Here is a 25,022-nt window from a genome sequence, read left to right as displayed (position 1 = left end):
TTATTCCTTAAGGATGGCTACAATTTTTGTTAATATTTTGTGAGCTATTACCCTACAAGTCACAATTATAAAAAGATTTTTTTCAAATTCGGTATGATCAATCACTTCAATAATGGATGGTACCTATCTATATATTTATATATTTGGTTTCTAATTTGTCTGTAAACACTTTACAGGTACCAATTCTTGATGGATATTGTCCAAATTTGGCATGATTATTACTGTCAAAGAAATGATGCCACCTACTGCTACATGACCCATAGAGTTGTTGTCACACCCACTTTTTTTGTCAATATTCTGTCTGTAAACACCTTTCGGACTGTAATTCTTTTGTTCAGAATTGGCATCATCATTTATATCAAAGACAGAATGGTTCCTATTGATTTTCTTGAATATCTATAAGCCTTCTACAGGCTCCAATCTTGACTTGTTCACAAATAGAGGATGGAACATATTGATTTTGGTGCATGCCCGACACCCTAGGATTGCCATATTACATTCTCTTCATTTTAAAAACTACCATTTCAATCAAAGCAGAAATGTGGATATATTATTCAGCGTTGCTCTTTGTAAATAATGTATACAGGTGTTTTAATATCATATTTAAAAAATTCTGTACAGATGAAAAAACAGTTTATTTTCAATCTTGGTAAATGTATACATTTTCTTTAATAATAATAGTTGATAAAAAAATGTATATCATTTGAGTAGCTGTCACCTTGCTATTTTACATAGTTATAACTAATATTAATGCAGTTTATTCAAAACCATATTGTATAATCTGAATAATTATAAAAATGTACAATTCAAAAATCTGAATTATATGAAATTAAGGAATAAACAAACTATTACATATTATACACACAAGGTACATATCTCACTGTTTCAGACATCAATGAAATATTATCAATCTATATTCTTAGCTAAGGGCCAAAGGGTCTTAATTTAACTGCCGAGTCATAAGTTACAAATACAGATTTCACTTAAAAAGAGAAATATAATGACCTACAATTTTTCGTTTTGTTGTGCATTTGAGAAACAAAATAATTATTTTTTATATTTTTAATAATTCTTATTTCCTTGTACATATACTAAGATAAAAGATAATAAATTTCAAATATATCAGTTGTTAAGATGTACAATGATTACCAATAACATTGAATCATAACCCCATCTCTTAAGGCACCAGTGTAATTTGCTGTTCAGGTCACAATACTTATTCACCAAGATGGCTATATTTATAAAAGATTCATTTACAGTTAACTTTTTATAGTAGATAATATGGTACTCCTAACCTAACAGTTTAAATATGTATCTAAACATTTCTAAAATCACGAACATTATGGTCCACTCGTGTACAATGTTTTAGATTTAAAGATGGCATCATAGTGACAAACCTTTACAGATCAAAATATAATTTCACACAAAAAATATCTCAACTACTATTGAGCATTATTTGAACTGCAGAACATTTTATTTCATTGTTAATTCCACTGAAATGAGTTTATTTTTTAAAAAATTGATTTAAATGTGTTGTCAACAGGCATGTCCACAATTACTTGACATACATCGTCCTTTATGTTCTAAAGCGTGTTCTGCTGCTTCTGCTAATGCTGCTGCCTTTTTGCCAGCCCTTGTTAATTTACTTAGTATAACATATGTATAACTCTCTTCATATAATGATGCTTCTGGTGATATCAGATCTACTTCAAACCTGGAAAATATTTCATAGCTCAGTTTAAAGTCAATACTATGACATTTTGTAATTGTCTGAAATTGTTGAATATAAATAACTTTCCTTGAAGTGTTCTTATGAAAAATCACATAAAATTATTCGCTAAATTTCTCCAAACTACTAGCAAACATTTCAATAGTCAAATATTCTAAAATGCAGTTTTACATGATAGTACTCAGAAATCTTTGAAAAGCATTCAAATTTAACAGGCTTTGAAGTCTTGTGAACATAAAGATTGTGCATAACTTTATTCTTTAATTGTGGATGGTTGACTGTCAAACAATATACTACCACAATTATATGTTGTCCTATTACAGAAAATTACCCTTTATAACATGATATCTAAACTTACTTCATAGTTTTTGTAAAAAAATCATAGCCATCATGATTGTGCTTAAATGCTGTTAACATTACTTTCATCATTTCCGTTCTGGAAAGAAATCAACATAATTTTAATTAAACCTCATCCTTAAACAGACATTATGTAAGAGCTAAATCTGCCTATTGCATGTCTTTCTTTGGGCCTTAAACGACTATTATATAAATTATTAATTAGACAATTATTAACATGGCAATCAACTCTCGATGCCATCGGATAGCTCCGATTTTATGTAGATTAGATTGGTTCGGCCATTAAATGATTTAATTTAAAGATAGGTTGCCAGGCAACGAAACATACGCCCACAGCAGCTAAGTTGCCCGAGCAGTCAACAAGAGTCGTCGCATATTTTTTCTTTTGTCAGTAATAAAAACGAGTAACAACCCATTAAGTAATTATCAGAAATCATTAGAATTTGTTTCGATTGTTTGTCTAATGATCTTCAACACTGTGTATAACTTTAGCCTCTAGCGCGTCCACAAGATTTCTCATGTAATCAAGGGCTATACATGTAACTCTGGCAGTAATTATCGGAAATCAATAGACTTCTTCATCTCATGACCTTAAATACTGTGTATAAATTTAAAGTCAATCAGATATTAACTTTAGCCTCTTCGAGTGACCACAATATTTTTCAAAGAGATCAAGGACCATAACCCTGGCAGTAATTATCGGAAATCGTTGAAATTCCATAGGCTTCTTTGTTTCATGACCTTAAACTCTATGTATAAATTTAAAGTCAATCAGATATAACTTTAGCCTCCACAATGTTTTTCAAAGTGATCACGAGCCATAACTCCGACAGTAATTATCAGAAATTGTTGAAAATTGACAGGCTTCTTCATCTCATGACCGTTAACACTGTGTATTTAAAGTTTATCGGATTGCGACTTTAAGTTACTTTAACCTCTAGAGCATCTACAAAATTTTTCAATGTGATCAAAGGCCAAAACTTCGGCAGTTATTATTGGAAATTGTAGAAAATCAATAGGGTGTATAAAAAGATTTGAATGAACAGTACAGTGGTTACACTCAATGCATACATCTTGTCAAAACTACAACCATTAATAACTTCACTCAAAATAAAGTAATTTGAATGAAATTTTCAATATATTCATTTTGCATTATCTATTTTTGAAATATTTTAGCAAGAAGGGTCAGCTTGTTATCTAAATCTTACATAATGTCCCTTTAATAATATATACTCTTCAAAAAATGTAGGGGATATTCAGAAACAATACAAAACTGCGGAAATGCGCTGCTGTTTTTATTAGAGGTAACCAGTGTATGTTAATAACAGGCCAATTGCCTACACATGAACATAAACAGTTCATATGGGCGGCTTATCTGACGGCCCCATTTCACTCGCAAAGAGATACACTGTCAAAAGTGAAAATGGACATTTTTGATTTTTGTCTAAATGAGTAATTGCTCCACCAATTCTCAGACATTCAGCAATTCGTTGTGGCATGTGCCTAATCAACCGTCCAATCACGATTTGGGGCAATCTGACCCACTCCTCTTGTAGTGCCACAGCCAATTCTTGCAGTGTTGTCGGTTGAGGTTGACCTCCTGATCATGTCCCAGGTCAGAACTCATGGCTAGCCAAGGCATATGGACAATATGGTGAAGCTGGAGGTAGTCATTCACGACACGAGCCCGGTGGGCGCAGGCATTATCATCTTGAAAGATGAAATGTCGACCTGCACATTGAGCAAAGGGCAGAACTATTGGTGCCAGGATGTGGTCACGGTAGTACACACCAGTGATCCTTCCTTGAACAATATGCAAGTCCGTTCTGCCACACCATAACAGACCCACGCCCGAATCTGTCATGCTCTCTGACATTAACGTTTGCATGACGCTCATTTACATGCCTCCAAACGGGAGCAGGTCTATTGATGAAATCTAGAGTACAACTGGACTCATCTGAGAACATTACACGCGCCTATGAACGATTACCGCAATTTCGACGCTTGTTTGCCATGTGCTGGCGAGTTAATGGAGGCACAACACGCGGTTGCCGCACATGCAAATAGGCTATATGTATCTGATTTCTAATTGTATGGGGTGTAACTCGAATTCCTGTAACTTGGTACAAGTTTACAGAAAGCTGATTGGCCGTTTGTCCTCGATTTCGCAGGACCTGTGTACGAATATATCAATCCTGGGCTTGTGTAGTGGCTCTAGGACGACCTGAACGAGGTTTGTAATCAACATAGTGTGTTTGTTCGTACCGGTTCCACAGTCTGCTGATCACAGACTGTGACACATTAAGCATGTTGGCTACTGCTCGCTGTGTAGAACCCATTTGAAGCATGCCAATAGCACATAGATGTTCATCATGTTGAAGACATCTCATTGCAAATTAAACGTAACACACTAAAGCAAAGATACGCTAAACAGTAAATCTTATGCAAGAACCGATAGGAAAGCAAACATGGATAGGATAAACCAGCACGCGGCAGTTTTCATCAACCCTTCCTTGAAGTGTCAAATTTAACAATGAACCCTTCCCACGTGTATGGCACTATTGTGTGTCGCACGTACTGCTCAGTGGTTCTGTTGCGGTGATAAGTTCTTCATCTGTGAGCATACTCTCAAAGCATGTCAAGTGTCCATGACTATTTATCATATCACAACCTGTATAGGTATTTGTATTTCAATATCCCCTACTTTTTTTGAAAAGTATATATTTACAAAATTAATTTGACTTTATTAGTGAAATCAATTTGAAATCTTGTCTATAAAAAGATATGCCTTAGCGCACTTACTTATTAGCTATTAATTCTAATATCTGCATTAAAAATTTCCCTAAACCTTTATTGCGATACTGTGAATCTAACTGGATTTCATAACTGAAAATATACATGAAGTAACATTTTAATTCATAGATTTCAAATGATCATGTGCACTAAATATCCTTTTGCATGTATCGGTGACCTTTAAAACTGGAGAAATTTGATCTAGTGCAATTGTTTTGCAGGCAAACATCACATCAAAAGTCAACATCATTTTTAAATTCATTCAACGCGCACTTTTCATACTTTTTAGCCAAGTTTGTCTCTGCTGTCAACTGACACATGGTACCAGTAAATAAGTATGAGTGAACTATGAACTTGAAACTGAACATGATGTCATCTGTCGCTATTATGGAATTGTGACATTAAAAATCATAATCTGTCATAGTCCAAAGAACTAGCATGCCAACTCTTATGTCTATATAGTAGTTAAATTGGCAACGATTTAGGGCTTTTGAAAGAAGAAGAACATTAAGTTGAGTAGTGCATTGGGAGGCCCAGTTCCTGGTCAAAAAACTGTAGCAAAAACTTATGTGCCGAATATACTACAATTAATATTCCTTCTGTTAAAATACAAACTTACCAATATAACACTTTTTCTTCACATTCTATATCAAACTGAAAATGAACAAAACCAACAGGTTTACTATCTTGATCTTTAACAATTAAATATCGTGCTTTTTCTTCTGTCATTTCATCTTTCTTTTCTTTATCTTTCCATCCCCATTCACTCTGTTCATATCTACAATAACAACATAAAATATTACATTTCTTTACTTTACATTATGCTATATGTAATATAGAAACATCACCAAATCTTGCCTGCTTCATCGACTTTAGTTTCAATGAGACTTATATACCTGTAATTCCTATGGGTATGCAAATGTGTTCATACATGTAGGTAGACCTTACTTCCCAAATGACAAAGCACACTTTCTTGTCTGTCCTGCAAGCAAGTGAGAATTGGACTGAAAAATAGTTTCATTTTGATCCAGCCATGATTCTAATCATGAGTCTAGTGGTAACCATAGCAGCTCCTACCACACCTTATATCCCCTTCCCAAACTGCCTTATAATTTGTTAAAATAAAGCAAAAGTGTCAATTGCTGTGTGCCAGATAACGGAAATGGCATCTCAAGATTTATCCTGATTTACATATTACAGACATCATATACAAATTAACATCTGAAGCGAACATTAAATTATAAAGTTACCGTACTTACAAGGTTTCCATATTTGTTTTAGTGAGTTGAAAAGCCCAGTCAATCAAAGACTTATCTACATTTGATACTCTCTCACAGTCTATAGTTAAATTTAATCTAGAAAACAAAGATAAATATATATTTATTACATCATTGATGATAAAAGTGTTCTTTATAAAGTATCCAATATTTCAAATGACTTGTCAGAGAAAATTTAGTATTCTCAACACCTTAATAGGGGAGGTTACTTTCTACCTTCAAAAACTACCTACATAAACCTAACATGTATCAAATTTTGCTAATATGAGATACCAGTAAGTCAACGATGTCAGTCAAGATAAAGAACTGTGATACATATTATGTTTGTTTGTGTCACCTCTGAAATAACTAATATTGATATTATGAAAAATGGTAGAGATTGAAGAAGATAAAACCTACCCATTTCTTTCATATTGTTTAAATGCAGCTAAGGATTCCATAGGATTCTCTAACTGAAATATACAATTTGAACAAATATTTAAACCTTAAAAGTAAAGATAGATTGACTTGACTTTATTTCAGAATTGATTCGATATCGCAAGATAATATATGCACTAATGATAAATAATACTAATAATTTACTTTACATCTATGTATCTTACCTTATTGGCAGCTTCAACTTTGCCATAACTTTGTGCTAATTTTGCATTTTCCTGAAGAACAAATACAGATTTTAAATCATATATATTTTTGACAAGTAAATTTCTTAGGATTATTTCCGTCAGCCAAATAATATTATTACATGAGTTAAATAACCTTCAGGGTAACCTTCTATACAAGAACACCAACAAGAATTTTCAAAGTAAACATGGACTATTATTTGACAAATAATTATCAGAAATCACTAAATAAAAACAACATTATGCTTCTGGATGATTAGACAGGTGGGATGAAAATTTAAGACATTTAAACAAGGGAGTAAAAACATCACTGACACAAATTTTCTTACCTCTTTACGTTTCATCTTTTTTTCTTTACCTTTATTTGATTTTCGCTGAAAAACAGTGAAAATGATTTTTTTTTACATTTGGACTAAAATATACTATTCAACAAGCCAACAGTGAGGCTGATGTCCCCCGCCGAAATAGGAAAATAATTAGAGGACACATATAAATTTATCACAAATTATCTTTTACAAAGTATTGAACAATCAAACAGTATATCTTTACTTATAGTCTAAGCATACAATGTTTTTGATGGAATAATTATAGCATATTAAGGGGAAAACATGCTCTATGCCTACAGATCTAGAGTTTGGTTGTATCAACGGGTCTATTTTCCATCTTGCTGCAAGTTGTGCAAAGTTCACTGTTTTCTTTCTGTCATTAAATGTCAATTCATTATTGCATACTACATATTTAATTAATTTATAATAGTTTCTTTTTCAATTTGTTTTTTCCATTTATTTGTTTATTTACCTTGCCTATATTCATTGTATTGGATTGTATTGGAATTGCTCAATTGATGCTTTTATCAATACCTGGTTATAATAATTTTGAACATTTTAACTCAATTCGAAGGAGTGTGACGGACAGACAGACAAACAGACGACGGACGAACCCATTTTAATAGTCCCCTGCTTTCTTCGAAAGGCGGGGGACAATAAGCATACACACCAATTTTGAACATTTTAACTCAATTCGAAGGAGAGTTATTGTGTTCCAAAGTCTCAGCAAATCAAATTGCTTATCGCTCTGCTTAATCTGAGCAGAAAATGCTCATTATCAAACTTAGTCAAGGTATTACTGTAATGAAACTATACACCAAGTTTCATCAATCTCACTTAATTAGAACTAAAGTTATCGTGTCCCAAAGCATCAACCAATCAAATTGCTTATCTCTGCTTACCCTAAGCGGAAAATGCTCATCTTCGAACTCCATCAAGGCATTGACCTAATAAACACATACACCAAGTTTGAACATTCTAGCTCAATTAAAAGTTATCGTGTCCCAAAGCATCAACCAATCAAATTGCTTATCTCTGCTTACCCTAAGCGGAAAATGCTCATCTTCGAAATCCATCAAGGCATTGACCTAATCAACACATACACCAAGTTTGAACATTCTAGCCCAATTAGGAAGAGAGTTATCGTGTCCCAAAGCATCAACCAATCAAATTGCTTATCTCTGCTTACCCTAAGCGGAAAATGCTCATCTTCGAACTCCATCAAGGCATTGACCTAATAAACACATACACCAAGTTTGAACATTCTAGCTCAATTAGGAAGAGAGTTATTGTGTCCCAAAAAGTGTGACGGACAGACAGACGGACAGACAGACAGACAGACGGACGAACCCATTTTAATAGTCCCCTGCTTTCTTCGAAAGGCGGGGGACAAAAAAAGTAGGGGATATTTGATTTTAAGTGTTATTAAAGTCACCTAATGAAACTGACGAAGAAACAAATGACAAAATGAAATGAAGTTCACATTCATCGATTTATTCCAAATGATCGTTAGACTAAGTAAGGCACAGACTGACCATTATAAGGGTAAAATGATACCCGGGGTCAAACAGCAAAGTTACCACAGCATCACAACCAAGTCAGTAACGGGTAAATCCTCCTCTGTTTGCCAAACAAGCATTGATCCGACGTGGCATACTCCTAATGAGACGTCTAAGGTCATTTTGGTCCAGATTGTCCCATTCCTGTTGCAACGCAGCAGCAAGTTCTTGGACATTGGCAGGACGTTGTTGACGTTGACGTAACCTCTGTCCAAGCATGTCCCAGACATGCTCGATGGGGGAGAGGTCGGGACTCAGTGCTGGCCAAGGTAATGTGGTGATGTTCTGTTGTTGGAGGTAACCTGTAACAGTCCTGGCCCTGTGACATCTTGCGTTGTCATCCTGGAAGATGAAACGGCGGCCATGACGTCGTGCAAACGGCACAACATGGACTGCCAAGATGTTGTCCCGGTATTACTGGCCTGTAACACGCCCTGCAACAACATGTAAAGCCGTTCTTCCAGCAACAGTGATGCCTCCCCACACCATAACAGAACCACCCCCAAATCGATCATGTCTGATGACGTTAACGTCTTGGAAGCGCTCGTTTCGACGACGCCACACCCTCCTACGCCTGTCCAAAAAATCAACAGTGAACCTTGACTCATCTGAAAACATCACATTGCTCCAGCGTCGATTATCCCAGTGTTGACGATCCCTACACCAACGACGTCTTGCCCGAATGTGATGATCTCTCAAACAAGGGATCACGCGAGGACGTCGGGCGCGAAGGTGACCCCTATGCAGTCGATTCCGAATCGTCTGGCCACTCACTCTCACACCAGTGTCTGTTTGAAGACGAGCGCTGATCTGATTTGCTGTGATGACACGATTTCTCAAGGCCAAGGTACGGATAAATCGATCCTGGGCTTGAGTTGTCGCCCTTGGTCGACCTGAGCGTGGTCTGTCCTGTACAGATTGTGTATCACGGTATCTGGACCATAGCCTGCTTATGACAGACTGAGAAACATTCATCGTCCGCGCCACAACCGCCTGTGTTGTGCCGATCTGTAGCATGCCAAGGGCACGTAACCTTTCATTTTGGGTAAGCCGACGCATATCAAAATTTGTTTTCTGGTCACTAAAACAATTAAACTGATGTTTCCACCCTGGAATTCAATGCCACAATGACTGTAACATTCAAAGTCAGAGTCGTGCAAATCTTGGGTTGGACCCCCATGATGATCCCAAGCATCACCTGCATTCCATGCGGTAGCTATTGGTGCGTTTGGGCGTCACATGTAACTGGAAATGTTTCTTCTGTTAGGTTCTATAGTGACTTTTTTCGTAGTCATTTGCATATTTTAGTATTATGCCCCCAAAATCAAATATCCCCTACTTTTTTTGAATAGTATAATTTGCTGTTTGATATAATTTGACTATTCGGGTGCTCTCTTATCAGCTACATTAAGCATGTTCACATTCCAAATGGATCTGAGGTTTAATACCGCAATGCATCCCAATCAAACGGTGTATGGTGAGGTAACATTTAAGTAAACATTTAGGATTATAGACTGTTCATTATTATTACTGTTCATCTATTTGACGGTTAACTATGTTAATGATTAAAATAAATGAGATAAGTTCATGTGTCATCATCTTACATTCAAAATTTACCCATGAATCAATCAAATATATGATTAGAAACTCACTATCACCGTATAAGGATATTTATCACCCCAATTACAACACTACGATATCACTCTTGGTGGAAGTGGACGTAAAACTCTAGTAACGAACGAACAATTACAACATATCATTAAAAATTGCAAAAGCTCAAGTACGATTTTTTTCTACGGCGAAAATAACGAAGAGTTGAACAGCGTATAAGTGAAAACAGAATCGTTGACGGGAGTAAAAAATGCTATTGATATGCGATGCTATTTAACGGGTTTATGATTTGTTTTTAATATTTTTTGTCTATTCGATATAGGTAAATGCAATAAACTATATATATAAAGTTGCTTTTTGTCGGTTTCACTTTTGTTTTAAACCTCATTTCTGTGAAGCGGGCTACAGTTTTAATCCTTTGTATTTGATAATCCCTACCGTAAGAACCTACCATAAGAACAATAGCAGGGGTATAACAGGATGAGCCCGGATCTGAATTTGCAAAAAACACAATCACTCTTGCAAATATTTCTTAAATAAATGTTTTCAATCTTGATAAAGGAGTCTAATGATGGACTAGATTTAAGATTTTTAGGTAGCGAGTTCCACAAATTGGCAACAACATCACCAAAGGGGCTGAATTTATATTTTGGGACAACAAGGTTGTTCTTACTATTCTAAGTACTTTACTACTTGATCTTAGGTTTTTCGATGACATGTAAGATACCACAAGTTCTCTCAGATAAGATGGCACTACACAGTACACGTATTGATATGTAAGGGACATCAATTTGAAGTCAATTCTCGCTTTAATAAATTATATTAGGCCCAACATCCCGGTCAATTATAGGCAACTTTGTGACTAACATTTATAAATAAACACACTTTATTTCATAATTTTAATTATCATATTTCATAATGCGGGGTCTAATCCCAATGCTCTGTGGTTATTAGTCCATTTTCAAAGTTTTATGATTACCACAAAAACTATGAATAAAGGCCACCGCTTCTCAATAATTTCCATATTTAATTCACGTTCCAACTGTTCACGTCAATAATTTTCCTGATTAAATTACTTTTTTTTTTGTTTATACGACAGATACTGAAATCGAAACATTCTTGATAAGAACAGTTTGGGATGTTTAAACATTGTTTTATCGTCTTTATAAAAATGTATTTAAAACAAAAAAATCACTTGTCAAAAGAGAGAGAGAGAAATGGGGTTTAACGTCCACTCGACACAAACTAGGTCATTTCGGGACTAAAATGGTTTAATTTTATTTCAATAATTCATTTGCGCGTAGGGGTCTTTAGCAGTGGGAGGAAACCGGTAGACCTGGAGAAAACCTGCGAGGTTGGACAGGCAACCCTACTCCTTGTCACGTACAACCAGGGATTCGAAACCACGCCAGTTGACTCAATGACAGGCCTTATGATACAGCGTGCGCACCTGCTAACCATTTGGCCATCCAACCCCCCACTTGTCAAAAGAGGCATCGCAGATTGTGTGTATTATTGGGTCATGTGTGTTAATTATGCAGACGATGGGAAAAACATGTGCAAGTTTCGAGCTAAATTTAACCATTTTCACTGCATCTGTATAGCATACAATAACTCATATGGCATGGTACCTTTTACGGTAATAGAATTCAAAGCGTTGATTGGCTGAGGCATGATCGTGATCTACGAAATGCCATCAGAAAATTCCATTCTCTGTAGATTTCAAAATGGAGTCGTAGGCCTACTTGTGATTAATATAGTTAATAACTGAGAGTACAACTGTATGGATACATCAGGGGATGAAATGTTTGTAAAATTTTACTTGTCTCAGGTGACAAGTAGAAATTATTATGGTACACGATTTGTGTTACCAATCGTAAAATGTTTTTTTGTCTTAAATATTGGATATCAGAAGGCCATCTTTTCCCGGTAAGATCACAACATCAATGTTGATTTAAACCGACAAATAAATCATGTTTTCAGTGTCGAAAATTTTGGATGTTATTGAGTTCATATTAGAAGAAATCCGGGCACAGTATACGGTGATCCGGCTACTGAGGGTTAGGGTTAGTAGTGGAAGTCAAAAGTAGCCGGGTGTACGTACTAGGCCTAAATCCGCTTAAAATTTACGACGGTTCAGACTGAGACTGAGTAGGTTACTTTACTTTGCATGATAAAAAAAAAAAAAAAAAAATTTCATTTTAAATCCATCAATTGTCATCATCAATATTTGAAAACTAATTACTTGTCTTTAAAACATATAATACTTACTCCCATTCTGATATTACGTGAAATGTTCACTGATCTAAGAAATCTTGAATTTATTTCCTGTGTTTTCTTTCTTATTGATTATTTTATCTTCTATTTTACCGCGAAGTTTTATCCAGGAAAAGATAACTCGTGCCAATTTTCACGATGTACCAGTATACCGTTGTTTTGTTTTGGGTTATTTTTATAGATATTTTTTTTAAAATGCAAGAATTGTGTTTAGAATTTGATTACCCCATAGAATAATTTATTTTTAAGTGTCCCCATTAAAGTATCCATAAACAAGCTATATCCCTGGTATCTTTATCCCACACTTGGTGAGCCAAATGTGGCCTTGTAGCAGAAACGGGGATTACCGAGAGAGAGACAAAACTACACAGAGTTATCTATTCTCGTACAATACTGAAATATTTCCCTTTTCCACAAACACCCACTTTCTATACCAACGCCTTTCTTGTGTACGATTGATAAATACCAGATACAATGTTTTTAGAACTATTAGAACAACTGTTTATACCGCGGGATGTTTTTATAGGTATGGTATGGAATTATTTTTCGAAACAACCCCATAGACTAGATTTACCAGGTCATTTCAGACAAAATCTAAAGTGCCATCCTTCGGCGCATTTCATGACCCTTTCGTTCAGCTTGCAAATCATTGCAATGGTCGAGAGAGAGAGGGGGGGGGGCAGAGAGAGGGATCATTTCGGGACTAACACATGGTTCAATTTCATTTCAATAATTCGCTTGCGCGTAGAGGTCTGTAGCAGTGGGAGGAAACCGGAGGACCTGAGACCTTATGACAGACCTTATGATACAGCGCGCAGGTGCTAACCATTCGGCCATCCAACCCCCTTGCAATGGTTGAAAAGACTTGAAATTTTCAGACGCCCAATGTTCGTTCCACAATAAATTTCACCCAGTTCGGTCGTTAATTTTAGAGTTCTTTTAGTTTGCTAGGCTACAATACATACGCGACAAGGCACGCGGCAACGCGAATTCTCGGATACATATTAATAATTATAATTATTATTATTATCAATATGCTAGCTCAAGTTGGTTATTTCCAGATTCGAGTATTTAAGACGACACTGTTATAGGCCTACACACTGAACTTCCCCGATAACACATTCTAATAATGATAATAACTTTGGTCCGAGTATAGGCTCTCTACTGCAGCCGCTAAATCTAATTGCCTTCTTGGTCCGATACATATTGTTGTTTATTAAAGATTTAACGTTCAATACAATAAATATGTTATGGACAGGTTGATTTAATTAAATTGTTTACATTTGAAAATTGTCCGATACAGAAACGTATGGCCCGATATATGTCGACCCTTCGATCGTTTGATCTTTCTCGAGTTTGATTGAGATTAATTCATTTCATTTACTCGGATGTAGGCCTAAGTCCTTTTGTTCGATGATCCTCGATCTAAACAAAAGGTTAATTGGAGGGCCTGTAAATCTGAAAGTCCGTTCCCCCGACCGCCCTGGAGCGATAGTCCGTTTGTCTGGCATTCCCTTAATCCCTGTTTTTGATAGTTTATTTTAACTGCCCGGAAATCTATCAACCCTCCATGTACCATTCCGATTGTCGTGGGAGCCGAGATGGCTCAGTTTACAGGACGGCGACTCGCTAACCAGGAGGTCAGGGTTCGCTCCCGGTGTTGCCTGAGTAAGGTCCTCGTTTTTGTTCCGGTGCAGTTTCTCTTTGTTAGTGATGCTAAAAAAAAGGACGAAGGACCTGATATGCCAGTTTTCAATTCGTTCGGGTGGGACGAAAAACCGAGGTCCCATGTAATTGGCGTGCACGTAAAAAAAAAAACGCCTGACAGTTGGAATTCGAAATAAGAGTAGGCCGTAGCGCCGTTGTCAATGCAACCGTTAAAGTCCTTCTTTATAGCCTAGTCATTGCAGAAAAGTAGACCCCATTTCATTTCTGATTGTCCTTTAGTACGATGACCCGTCTTGAGAGGCCCGTAAAGTCCAATTATGGTCCGCTAATCCGACCATCGTTTTATTCCCAGAGGGTGGATTTGTTTTTAGTAAGAATGTTTTAATATTTACGTCCTCTGGTCCGATCATCCCTTATTGCATTCCCAAAGATTCGATTAGTTTTTAGTTTGTAGTACGGATAGTTTTTGACAGGAATGGGCTATATGCGTGTGAGAAAATGTTTTTTTTTTAGCACCCCTTCTTATTCCAGATGTCTTTTCAGATTGATTAATTAGTTTTTAACAGCTCAAATTAACACTTTACATTCCACAAAAATTGATCTTTACTCTTTGAAGCATTAATTTAGCCCCTTTGATTGAGTTTGTCCAAACTGTTTTATATTCATCGATAAAAGGTCAGGCCATAAATTGTTAGATTTAATGTAGTAATGTTAACAGCATAATTTTAAATAGAGTGCAAATTTACTGACCCTGTATCCGCAATATCCCGTTATGTAGAGTAATACCACTCTCCCTTGTCTTGAAGAATAAAATGATAGTAGAGCACGATTTTATCACAACCATTTTATTCTTTTTCAGGACTAACCATTACTGCTGTTGTCGTCTATATTATTCACCGCTTATCGTCTACCAAACGCATAATCGATACATCGAGAACACCTAAAGAAATACACGTCGTCAGATCACCATCAGAATGGGAACATCTTTATCCAACTATAAATAGTCATACCCACACAGTAAAGGTAGTGTTTGATTTTAATTTCTATTTTGGAGGCATATTTTGACAAAAATTCTTTTATGTCCAGTTGTTTCGGATTAGACGGAAAACTGAGGTCCCATGTGGACATGGTCATTTAAGACTAATCTCCCAATCTTGATTAAAACACAGATCCTATTTCGTTTCGTTTTTTATAGTTCAAAATTTAGTTTTACTGGTCTCTATTACACTGGGATCTGGAAGAGTTTTTACATAACCCGTGTTCCTATTGATGTGAGGGATTAGCCAATGAAACGGTCTGCTACGGCGAGTTTTTGGCGTGAGTTGCATGAAACAGTGGGTGGTGGGTAACCAATTAGGAACATCAACGCTGATTGGTTAATCAAATGTCGTATACTATGACCCCTGATGCGAACTCGGGTTACAACTGGTCAGATCTTCATGTAGTAGAGGCTCTCGAAAGTATAAAAAAACGAAACGTAATATAGATCTGTATTTTAACCAGACTGACTATCCCCTGTCTGTATGTATGTATGTGTGTATCATGGATCGTATATAATATGGTATGTATGTATGTATGTATGTATGTATGTACGTATGTACGGATGTGTGTGTATCTGTGTGTCGCCTTTAACTTTAAATACTTATTCCTTATACCCTAAGGACGACCTCTATTATTTTTGGTGCGTGCCCGACCCCCAGTGACAGAACCACGCCCATTTCTTTTAATTGTTTGTTTGTCGTCTACAGGCCGCATTTCTTAACGTATTATCTTGAAACTTTGCATACTTATTCCTTTCCTTAAGGAACATCCCTATTGTTTGCGCTGCATGCCCAACCCCCGGGGACAGAGCCACACCAAGTTTCTTTTTGTGTTTCTGTTTGCCACCTACAGGCCGCAATTCTTAATCGATTGTCTTGAAAATTTTTCATACTTATTCCTTATACCCTAAGGATGACCTCTATTATTTTTGGTGCGTGCCCGACCCCCTGGGACAGAGCCACGCCCAATTTTTGTGTGTGTCTGTGTTTCGCCTACAGGGACATAGCCACACCCATTTTTTTTCTTTATGTGTCCGTGTGTTGTCTACAGGCGACAATTCTTAATGGATCGTCTTGGAACTTGGTATATGTATTCCTTATAGCCACGCCCAAGTTTGTGTTTATCGTATACAGACCGCAATTCTGAATGGATCACCTTGAAACTTGGCATGGCCTAAGGGCGTCAACTATTGATTTTGTTGCTTGTCTCGACCCCCAGGGGCAGAGCCACGTCCAAATTTTGTGTTTAGCGTCCGAAGGCCACAATTCTGAATGGATTATATTGGAACATGGTATACTTATTCCTTATACCCTAAGGACGGCAACTATTGATTTTGTTTTAAATTCAGCATATCAGTCATTTCAATAACAGGGTGGTACCTATTTGTATTGTTCCAGGGGCGTTGGGTGGCTGAATGGTTATAGCGTGCGCGCTGTATCATAAGGTCTGTCATTGAGTCTTCATTTAAAAAAGTATCATATCAATCAAATCAGGAATGTGGACGTATATTGCAGTGTTAGTGATGCTCTTTTTATCATTTCACAGTGTTCAAGTTGACATTTACTGTTGGGTAATTAATTATTGATCAAGGACTAATTTGTCATTACAGATATTAGGGTTAGATTGTGAATGGTTACCTTATGCAGAAGGGGAAACTGAAAGTAGAGTTGCTTTACTTCAGCTGGCTACATATGACGGATTATGTGTGTTAGTTAGATTGTGTCAGATGTCAGCTGATGATTTACCACAATCATTACTAGAAATATTATCTGATAAGAGGTTCGTACACTGGTGATAGTTAGATGCAAGAGTGAAAGTGCGGGGGAAGGGACTTATCTCCTAATAATTTTCCCCATATATATATTCGTTGAGCCTACAATATTTCATAAAATTATGACATAGCTGTCATTGAGAAATAAATTTTCCCATGCGCATGTCATTCCTCCTTTTCAGACCTAGCAATACCGCGGCATTTAAAACGACCTGGGCCTACTTTACTCTGCAGAACAGTGTCTTTATATAATGCATTATGTTCATATTTTACAGATTGACCAAGTCCTCTGAAGGACTGCTTGAAAAGATTTTGTATATTATTCATTTAGTAAGATTATGTTTTACAGTATTATTAAAGTTGGTGTAGCTATAAAAGTATTGTAATATGTTGTATTTTACAGTATTATTAAAGTTGGTGTAGCTGTAAAAGATGATGGAGATAAATTAGAGAGACATTATAATTTAAAAGTACGAGGTTGTGTTGATCTACGTCATGTAGTACCCAGAATTCGTGGATTTTATGAATGGTATAAATAATCCTTCTTTAGGCACCCTCGTGTCAGCGTGGGCGCATTATGTCGTCACCCAGCCCGTCGGTCAAATTGGGTGTGAAGCATTGTGGTCAGGATAATACTATCTCTACTTTCAGTTCCGGATTTAACCACCCTTTGCCGAAAACCTTGTGAACGCTAAGGGGGCTACATTTTTAACGAAATGTCATCAAATTTGATTGTAAACATTGGGATCATGAGATGATGAACCATATATATTGATTTTCAGCTATCCTCGACTTTCCGTTCCGTAGTTACCCCCCTTTACCGAAACCCCGTGAAGCGATAATATAAGCTAGTTTTTAACAGATTGGCTTGTGAATGCGATAGAGGCTGCGAGGCTGCAATTTTTCAACGGATACATTTTGTGTGAAACATTGTGGTCATGGGAGGATGAACCCTATCGATATTCAGCGTTCCGGAGTTACCCCCTTTGCAGAAAACCTTGTGAACGCGATATAAGGTACTGGTATTTAGCGTTCCGCGACCTTCAGTTCAGCACCCACCCCCCCCAATGTGAAGTAAATGGTGTGAAGCATTGGGGTCATGGGCGGATGAACCCTATCGATATTCAGCGTTCGTCGCGACCTTCGGTTCCGGTGTTATGCCATCGATTCCTATGGATATTCATAATTTGCAGACTTCCTGCCTCGAGTTATTCCCCCTTTGCGAGAACTGTGTGGAATTTTCTCAACACCCAAGTTAGTTTTCTTTCGAATAAGCTGCAGCTGCTGTGTGGGCGTAATCCTCGCTTTGCGTGACGATGTTTACTACTTGTATGTTCGGCACAGGTAACTGTAAAACTTAACGTGGTTTACTTGAAACAGATTCCTTGCATCTCATTCAAAGTTCACCATTTTATGGTTGTTTTTTTCTTTTCCCTCAATTATCACGTAAGCTAACTGGAAACATTTTGTATGCTGACAATCTTTTAAGGTGTAATAGTAATGATATTGATATATTATATTACAGTAAATCACGCGGACTGTATGGCTTATCCGAAGGAATACTGGGTTACAAGATGTCAAAGATTCCTGAAGTTAGGTGTGGAAACTGGGAAGCTCCCGAATTCACCCACGATCAGGTAGGTGTTTGAAATACATATATTAGCCTATTATTACAGATAAACTTTAAGATAAGGCTTCTGGCAAGTGCTTACACATGACCTTAAAAAATTGCCCATTTTTGTGGAGTTTTGGCGCTATATATATTTATTATTATCAGGTAGGCAACGGGGTGTCATACAGTGGTCACTAAACGCTTTTAAAGCGAAATCACTAACGTTTTGGCTGCGATGAATAAATGACCAAGGACGTGTCACTACTCTTAAAAATCAAATTTACATTTACTTTGCCGGTATTTATCTAGATGCTGTAAGGAATCAATTGGTTTTATTTTGTTATATTTACAGATACATTATGCAGCTATGGATGCTTTGGTTGGAATAGATATTTACATTAAACTGTTATTAACTAAAATATTAAATCATATACCTACAAGACAGGAACTGGATACAGAGTTCTATTTACATGAAGACTACAAACAAACAGTCATATATTTATATGACGGTGCTGTAGATAAGGCTTATAAATTTAGAGGAACAGTCCTAATTAAGGTGAGTTATTTTTTACAATCCATTCTTTATAGTTTTGTGGTCCGTTGTAACGGGAGTACGTACCCTATCGATATTCAACGTTCCGGAGTCATCCTCGCCTTGCTGAAAACCTTGTGAACGCGATAGAGGCTATAGTTTTTAACATATTTTTTTCAAATTTGGTTTGAAGCATCGGGGTCATGAGAAAACGAATCATATCGAAATTCAACGTTCTGCGACTTTCCGTCTCAGAGGTATATCCCCTCGCGAACGCAATAGAGGCTACAGCGATAGAGAGAGAGTTTAACGTCCACTCGACACAAACTAGGTCATTTCGTGACTAACACATGGTTCAAATTCATTCCCATAATTCGCTTGCGCGTAAGGGTCTTTAGCAGTGGTAGGAAACCAGAGGACCCGGGAAAACCCACGAGGTTGGACAGGCGACCCTACTCCTCGTCACGTAAAACGGAGGAATCGAAACCACGTTAGTTGACTCAGTGACATACCTTATGATACAGCACGCACGCGCTAACCATCCCCCACTCCCCTCCCCCCTCCTAATATTTAGTGTACGGTGACTTTCTGTTCCCCACTTGTGCCGACAACCTTGAGCACACGATGAAGGATGTAGTTTTAAACGGATGTTTTCTAAATTTGGTGGGAAGCCAACATTGTGGACGAGATAGAGGGTATAGTTTTAACGGATTTCTTTCAAATTTGGTGGGAGGCATTGGGGCCATGAGAGGATGAATCTAGTATCGATATTACTAGCGTTCTGTGACTTTCGTTTTAGGGTCACCCCTCCCTGTGAACACGATAGAGTCTACAATTTTTGAAGGATTTTTGTAAAATGTGGTGGGATGAATTGGGGTCACGGGAGGATGAACTCTATATATATTTAGCGTTCTTCTGTCGTTTTTAAATTAAGATGCATGCTCACCACAAAATTTGCTTGGGAGAATATGTAACAATTACTTGAGAAGTTGCTGTTCCTGATGTACCATACTGTAGGTATAAAACGGTTAGAAAGCTACAGAGTTTATAGGGTATAGTTGAGCTTTAGGGAAAACTGTACTAAATTCTGGGTTTTACTAGTGTTCGGTATGTTATAAGGACTAAGGTTGGGATGGAACAATGACTATAACTTTAAAGACATTTCACATTTTAAGTAGAATTAACAAGTGGTACAAATGTATTATAATTGTGAAATGTAATAAGAAATGAAATGGGGTTTAACGTCCTACTGTTTTACTCCGACTTGGATAATGAAGACAGGGTAACATATAAGACAAAATGATTTTGAAACATGATTAAAATGTCATTTTCTCAATATTTACAGCCAGGGCACCGACAAATCAATCAAACATATACACACATTAAACATAAAGGTAAGTATTTGTATAATGAAGGCCAAATTATTTTTCTCAACATAATTGGTATATAGAAAGACAGGAAAATTGTACAAGAATTACCATTCAAGGTTGCAAAGTTTAAGATTATATTTCCATATATTACTACTTTCCACTACATAGGCAACTGTCTTTAACGAAATGAAATGGGGATTAACGTACTACTTTTCTTTCCCAATGGGGCCAATGAAGACGAATTCTTAAACAAGTATTCATTTATTCGAGGGGATAGATAGCGAAAAGCATGTGTCAAACCAGAATGTTGTTGCAGAGAGTGGACTATCTGCCTAACCTCAGCTAAACAGTCATGTACGCAAATCTAAAAATAAACAACATATTTGCCATATGTTAGCCCCGAAATGACACAGTGTTGAGTGGACGTACAAATAAACTTGTATGTATTGTTGTTATGTATCTTTCATAGATAGGACATTAGAAGAGTCCAATCCACAAGGTTTCAATCAATTGTCTACAAAACCAAATACACCAGATGTTGATGTGCAACCTGCCTCTTGTTATATGTGTGGATTACCAGAACCTGTAAGAGTGTAAGTCAAATCAGAGAGGCACGTGTGCATTCTATATCATTTTATTTTTCATCCTATTTAGACAATAGTATAAAGCCTTGAAACAAACAAAAACAAATAGAATAGTCTAATAAAAACTAAAAAACAAAACGAAATAGAATCTGTTTTAATCGGATTGGACACATAACCTTTCTAGCGTCGCGGGCCTGCATAAATGTACATATTATTATTATTATTATTATTTCCCAATATGTATATAGAAGCTGAAAACACAAATTATTTCAATTTTTCAGACTGAGATCTTCCGTTGAGTTTATTTCTAGAACACATAATGGGATAACTTGTAAAATATGTTCACGTTGTGATAAGAATGAGTTAAACAACGACGAGAAATTTTTTAATACAAACCTGGATTTCACGTTGTCAAATGATATGAACTAACACGTAAGTAAATTATTTAAATCTGTTAACTTTATAAAAGGTGGGGACCACTACATTAAAATTCAGTAGTGTATTATCTTGTATTCAGATTGGGGGATCACGTGGCGAAGTGGGTAAGACGCTAGCTCGCTAGCCTGGAGGTCGGGTGTTCGATCCCTGCATTGGCCGAGAAAGTTCATCCAGATTTTCCAGCGTGGTTCTCCCTTGTCAGTGATGCAGGACGGAGGGGCTGACAAGGAAAGCTGTCTAGTTGTTCGGATGGGACGAAAAACCGAGGTCCCGTGTACACATTGGCGTGCACGTAAAAGATCCCTTGGCAGTTGGAATTCGATATAAGAGTAGGCCGTAGTGCCGCTGTCCGGGCAAAATTTCCCTCATAGCCCACTGTATGGCGTATGCCCGTCTTCATTAGCCCAGGTTAGGAGCAGAACAGTAGGACGTTAAACTCCATTTCATTTCATTTCATTTCATTTGTATTCAGATTGAAGACAGATATCCGTTATAAAAATGAAATGGGGTTTAACGGCCTAATTTTCTACTCCATCTGGGCTAAATTAAATGAAGATGGGCATATTACATGCAGTAGGCAATGAGGGAAATTGTGACCTACTCAGATTTGGAATTCCGACTGCAAAGTTTTCTTTAACCTGCATGCCAACATGTATACAGGGACCCGCGTCTTCGTTCATCTGAACAACTAGACACTGTTCCTTGCCTTACTTACTGAGCCACCATGGCTCCCGATACCCGTTTTAAGTAAGACTTCATAATTTGTAACCAAAACTGGAGTTGCGAGTAAGGAGATGGAAACTTAAAGTAGCTAAGTCTCTAACTCAATATCATCCAAAACCTTCGACAATGAAAACACGAATTGTTTGTCAATTTTAATCAACAGTGGTGTTGTGATCATACCGGAAAATGATGGGCTTCTGATATCCAATATTTAAGACAATTTTACCATTGGTACACGAATCGTGTACCATAATGCGTTTTAACGCAATTTGTAACAAGCGACTCGGAAGAACGAGGTTAGACATATTCCACAAGTCATGTCAAACGGTGACCCCATATTCTTCTCTGGAGAGCATGCGCAATAAATACTATCGGTGTAGACTGGAATAACCAGACGCTAGAGATTGCCATTTGATTGAGACTTCTGGCGTATTTCGCCGAACATAACTGTTTTGAAATTAGAGTAAAAACGAAAACGATTGAATGTAAATCAGTTTTTTTACATTCATATTACATTATTATATACGTTGCGACCCATTTGTGTCATTTTGTAGGTCCCAAATATTAACGATTTAGCTCCTTTAACAGTTAGTTACCCCACCCCCCTTTAACAAAAACCCCGTGAAGGCATTGGAGGCTATAGTTTTTTTAACGAATGTTTTTCAGATTTGGTAAAAAGCATTGGGGTGATGAGAGGAAGTGATGTGAAGTGTAATGGGTTTTAACGCCCTACTGTTCTGCTCCGAGGGAGATTTTGCCCTTCCAACTGTCAAGGGATCTTTTACGTGCACACGGGACTTCAGTTTTTTTATACTATCCGAACCACTAGACAGCTGTCCTTGTCAGGCCCTCCATCCTGCCCACTGACAAGGAGAAACCACGCTGGAAAATCCCGATCCAACACCGGGAGCGAACCTGCGACCTCCAGGCTAGCGAGCTAGCGTCTTAGTCACATGGCCACTGTTGCTCCAGGTCATGAAAGGACGGACCCTACCGATATCCATCATTCCAGCGTTCTGCGAATTTCCGTTCCGGAGTTATCTCCCCTTTGCCGAAAACCCTGGAAAAGCGACATAGGCTAGTTTTAGACAGCAGTGATGCTGTCCCCCTGATTGAGCATTGCTCCTAACCCTGTGGGCGTCAGTATAGATGACGATTTTTTCGTTGAAGTCGAAATAACGTAATGAAATATATTTGCGGAAAGATCATAAAAGTTCTTGTGAACACACTATTTTTGTTTCCAAATAAACTGCTATCATCTCCAATGCCCTAGAAGCAGCAGTTGAGATATCTCTCATAGGTAGTATTTTGGAATACTATCATGTAGATCTTTCGGATTTCCTTGAAAGCGTGCATGTGCGTTTGTAATGTTACAAAGAATGATTATTCGAAAAAATTGGATTTTTCATCACTATATTTCAAAACCCCAGTTTAAGCATTGGCATGGAAATATAGTCCACCTAATGTTTTTTGATGGATTATATATCTTCAATATTATGTGTAGATTTAGAATCCGGATGATGCCACTCTGGCATCATTGGGGATATTTAAATATTCAATATGGTCGACAAGAGGCATTTCCGGGTTATTTTGTTGAGAAATATGCGTGACAAATTCTCTCGGACCTCGATTTGAAAGTGGTTTCTATAAGAATTCGACCCGCCAAACCCAATAAGCAGGGTATCCCTCCCAAAGGGGCGGCTAATTCCGCTAGGAGGGACAAATTCGAAATGAGGGTTTATTTTGGCGGAAAATCACAGCGGAATTAGCGTTAATAAGAACAAGTAACTCAAGAGCATCCGATCTACCCCTTGTATACTTATACGAACACAAATTCCTCACGGCCTTACTGCCTAACACAATCAACCATCGGGTGATATTTAGTTGAAGGCAATTCTTATAGAAACTACCTTCAAACTGAGCCCGAGAGAATTTGTCACACATTTTGCCCACATGCCGCATGTCTGCCATCTTGAATATTTAAATTTCCCCAATGTTGCCAGCGTGGCATCATCCTGATCCTGAATCTTCACTATATTGAAGATATATAATCCATCAAGAAACACAAGGTGGACTATATTTCCAGGTTTGTCGACATGCTGCCGAACAACAAGTGAACATCAACTCTCTAAGCTTAAGTGTTAAGAAGTGGAAAACAATGAAGATCTACTTTAGTCACTAAACACTAGGAAAGTGCATATAAACCCGAGTCAACATCAAACTTTAATAAATTAGCAGCAACCTTCCAAATATTGACCTCGACAAACTTAACTTATGTCTTATAAATGTTATACCTGTATCTTATACAAATGTAGATTGAAAAACAATCCTACCTACAGTGTTTTGTAATAGCTGTAACTCATTAATAAATGTATGATTGATACCCCAGAGAAGACTATTGCAGTAATCAATTCTTAATAATACTAAACAGCGAACCAGTATATGGGTAGCATCGTTTGAGATTATTAGATTCCGAATTTCAAGTATGGATCGCAGATTACGTAGCAAGTCTTACAAAAATGATTAACTTGATTTTCCATGTCAAGTTCCGCATCCAAATAGACACCAAGTTCTTTAACATTATCAACAAATGGAATTTGTGAGTCAGCTATAGTAATAACATTTTTATTAATGTTAAATTACTGCTTTTTGGTACCGATTTACATAACTTTCGTTTTTATGTCGTTTGTGCACAATTCAACATAACTGAAGGACTCCTTTGTAGTTTAAGGAC

The 25,022-nt window shown here is 37.0% G+C and overlaps 2 protein-coding genes across 2 annotated transcripts; one reads left to right on the top strand and one right to left on the bottom strand.

Moving 5' to 3' along the window:
* Positions 1-619: 619 nt before the first annotated feature.
* Positions 620-12,786, bottom strand: LOC126821267 (N-alpha-acetyltransferase 40). The gene is made up of 9 exons (XM_050549666.2): positions 12,544-12,786; positions 7,106-7,150; positions 6,759-6,809; positions 6,556-6,608; positions 6,139-6,234; positions 5,499-5,657; positions 4,889-4,972; positions 2,088-2,165; positions 620-1,714 (listed from the first exon to the last, which is right to left on the bottom strand). The coding sequence occupies exons 1-9, from the start codon at positions 12,547-12,549 to the stop codon at positions 1,537-1,539; spliced, it is 750 nt and encodes a 249-aa protein (XP_050405623.1). The 5' UTR covers positions 12,550-12,786; the 3' UTR covers positions 620-1,536.
* A 94-nt stretch (positions 12,787-12,880) lies between these two features.
* On the top strand, positions 12,881-24,681 carry LOC126821258 (exonuclease 3'-5' domain-containing protein 2). Its single transcript, XM_050549651.2, has 10 exons — positions 12,881-13,075; positions 15,077-15,240; positions 16,868-17,037; positions 17,433-17,558; positions 18,555-18,666; positions 18,994-19,197; positions 20,519-20,567; positions 21,013-21,136; positions 21,409-21,559; positions 22,955-24,681. Exons 1-9 carry the CDS (start codon positions 13,024-13,026, stop codon positions 21,554-21,556), a joined length of 1,149 nt encoding a protein of 382 aa, XP_050405608.1. The 5' UTR covers positions 12,881-13,023; the 3' UTR covers positions 21,557-21,559; positions 22,955-24,681.
* Positions 24,682-25,022: the final 341 nt, after the last annotated feature.

The sequence above is a fragment of the Patella vulgata genome, chromosome 5, assembly GCF_932274485.2.
Source record: "Patella vulgata chromosome 5, xgPatVulg1.2, whole genome shotgun sequence".
Taxonomy (NCBI): Eukaryota; Metazoa; Mollusca; class Gastropoda; family Patellidae; genus Patella; species Patella vulgata.
Note: the sequence above shows the minus strand (reverse complement) of the source record. Positions and strands in the feature narration are given on the sequence as shown.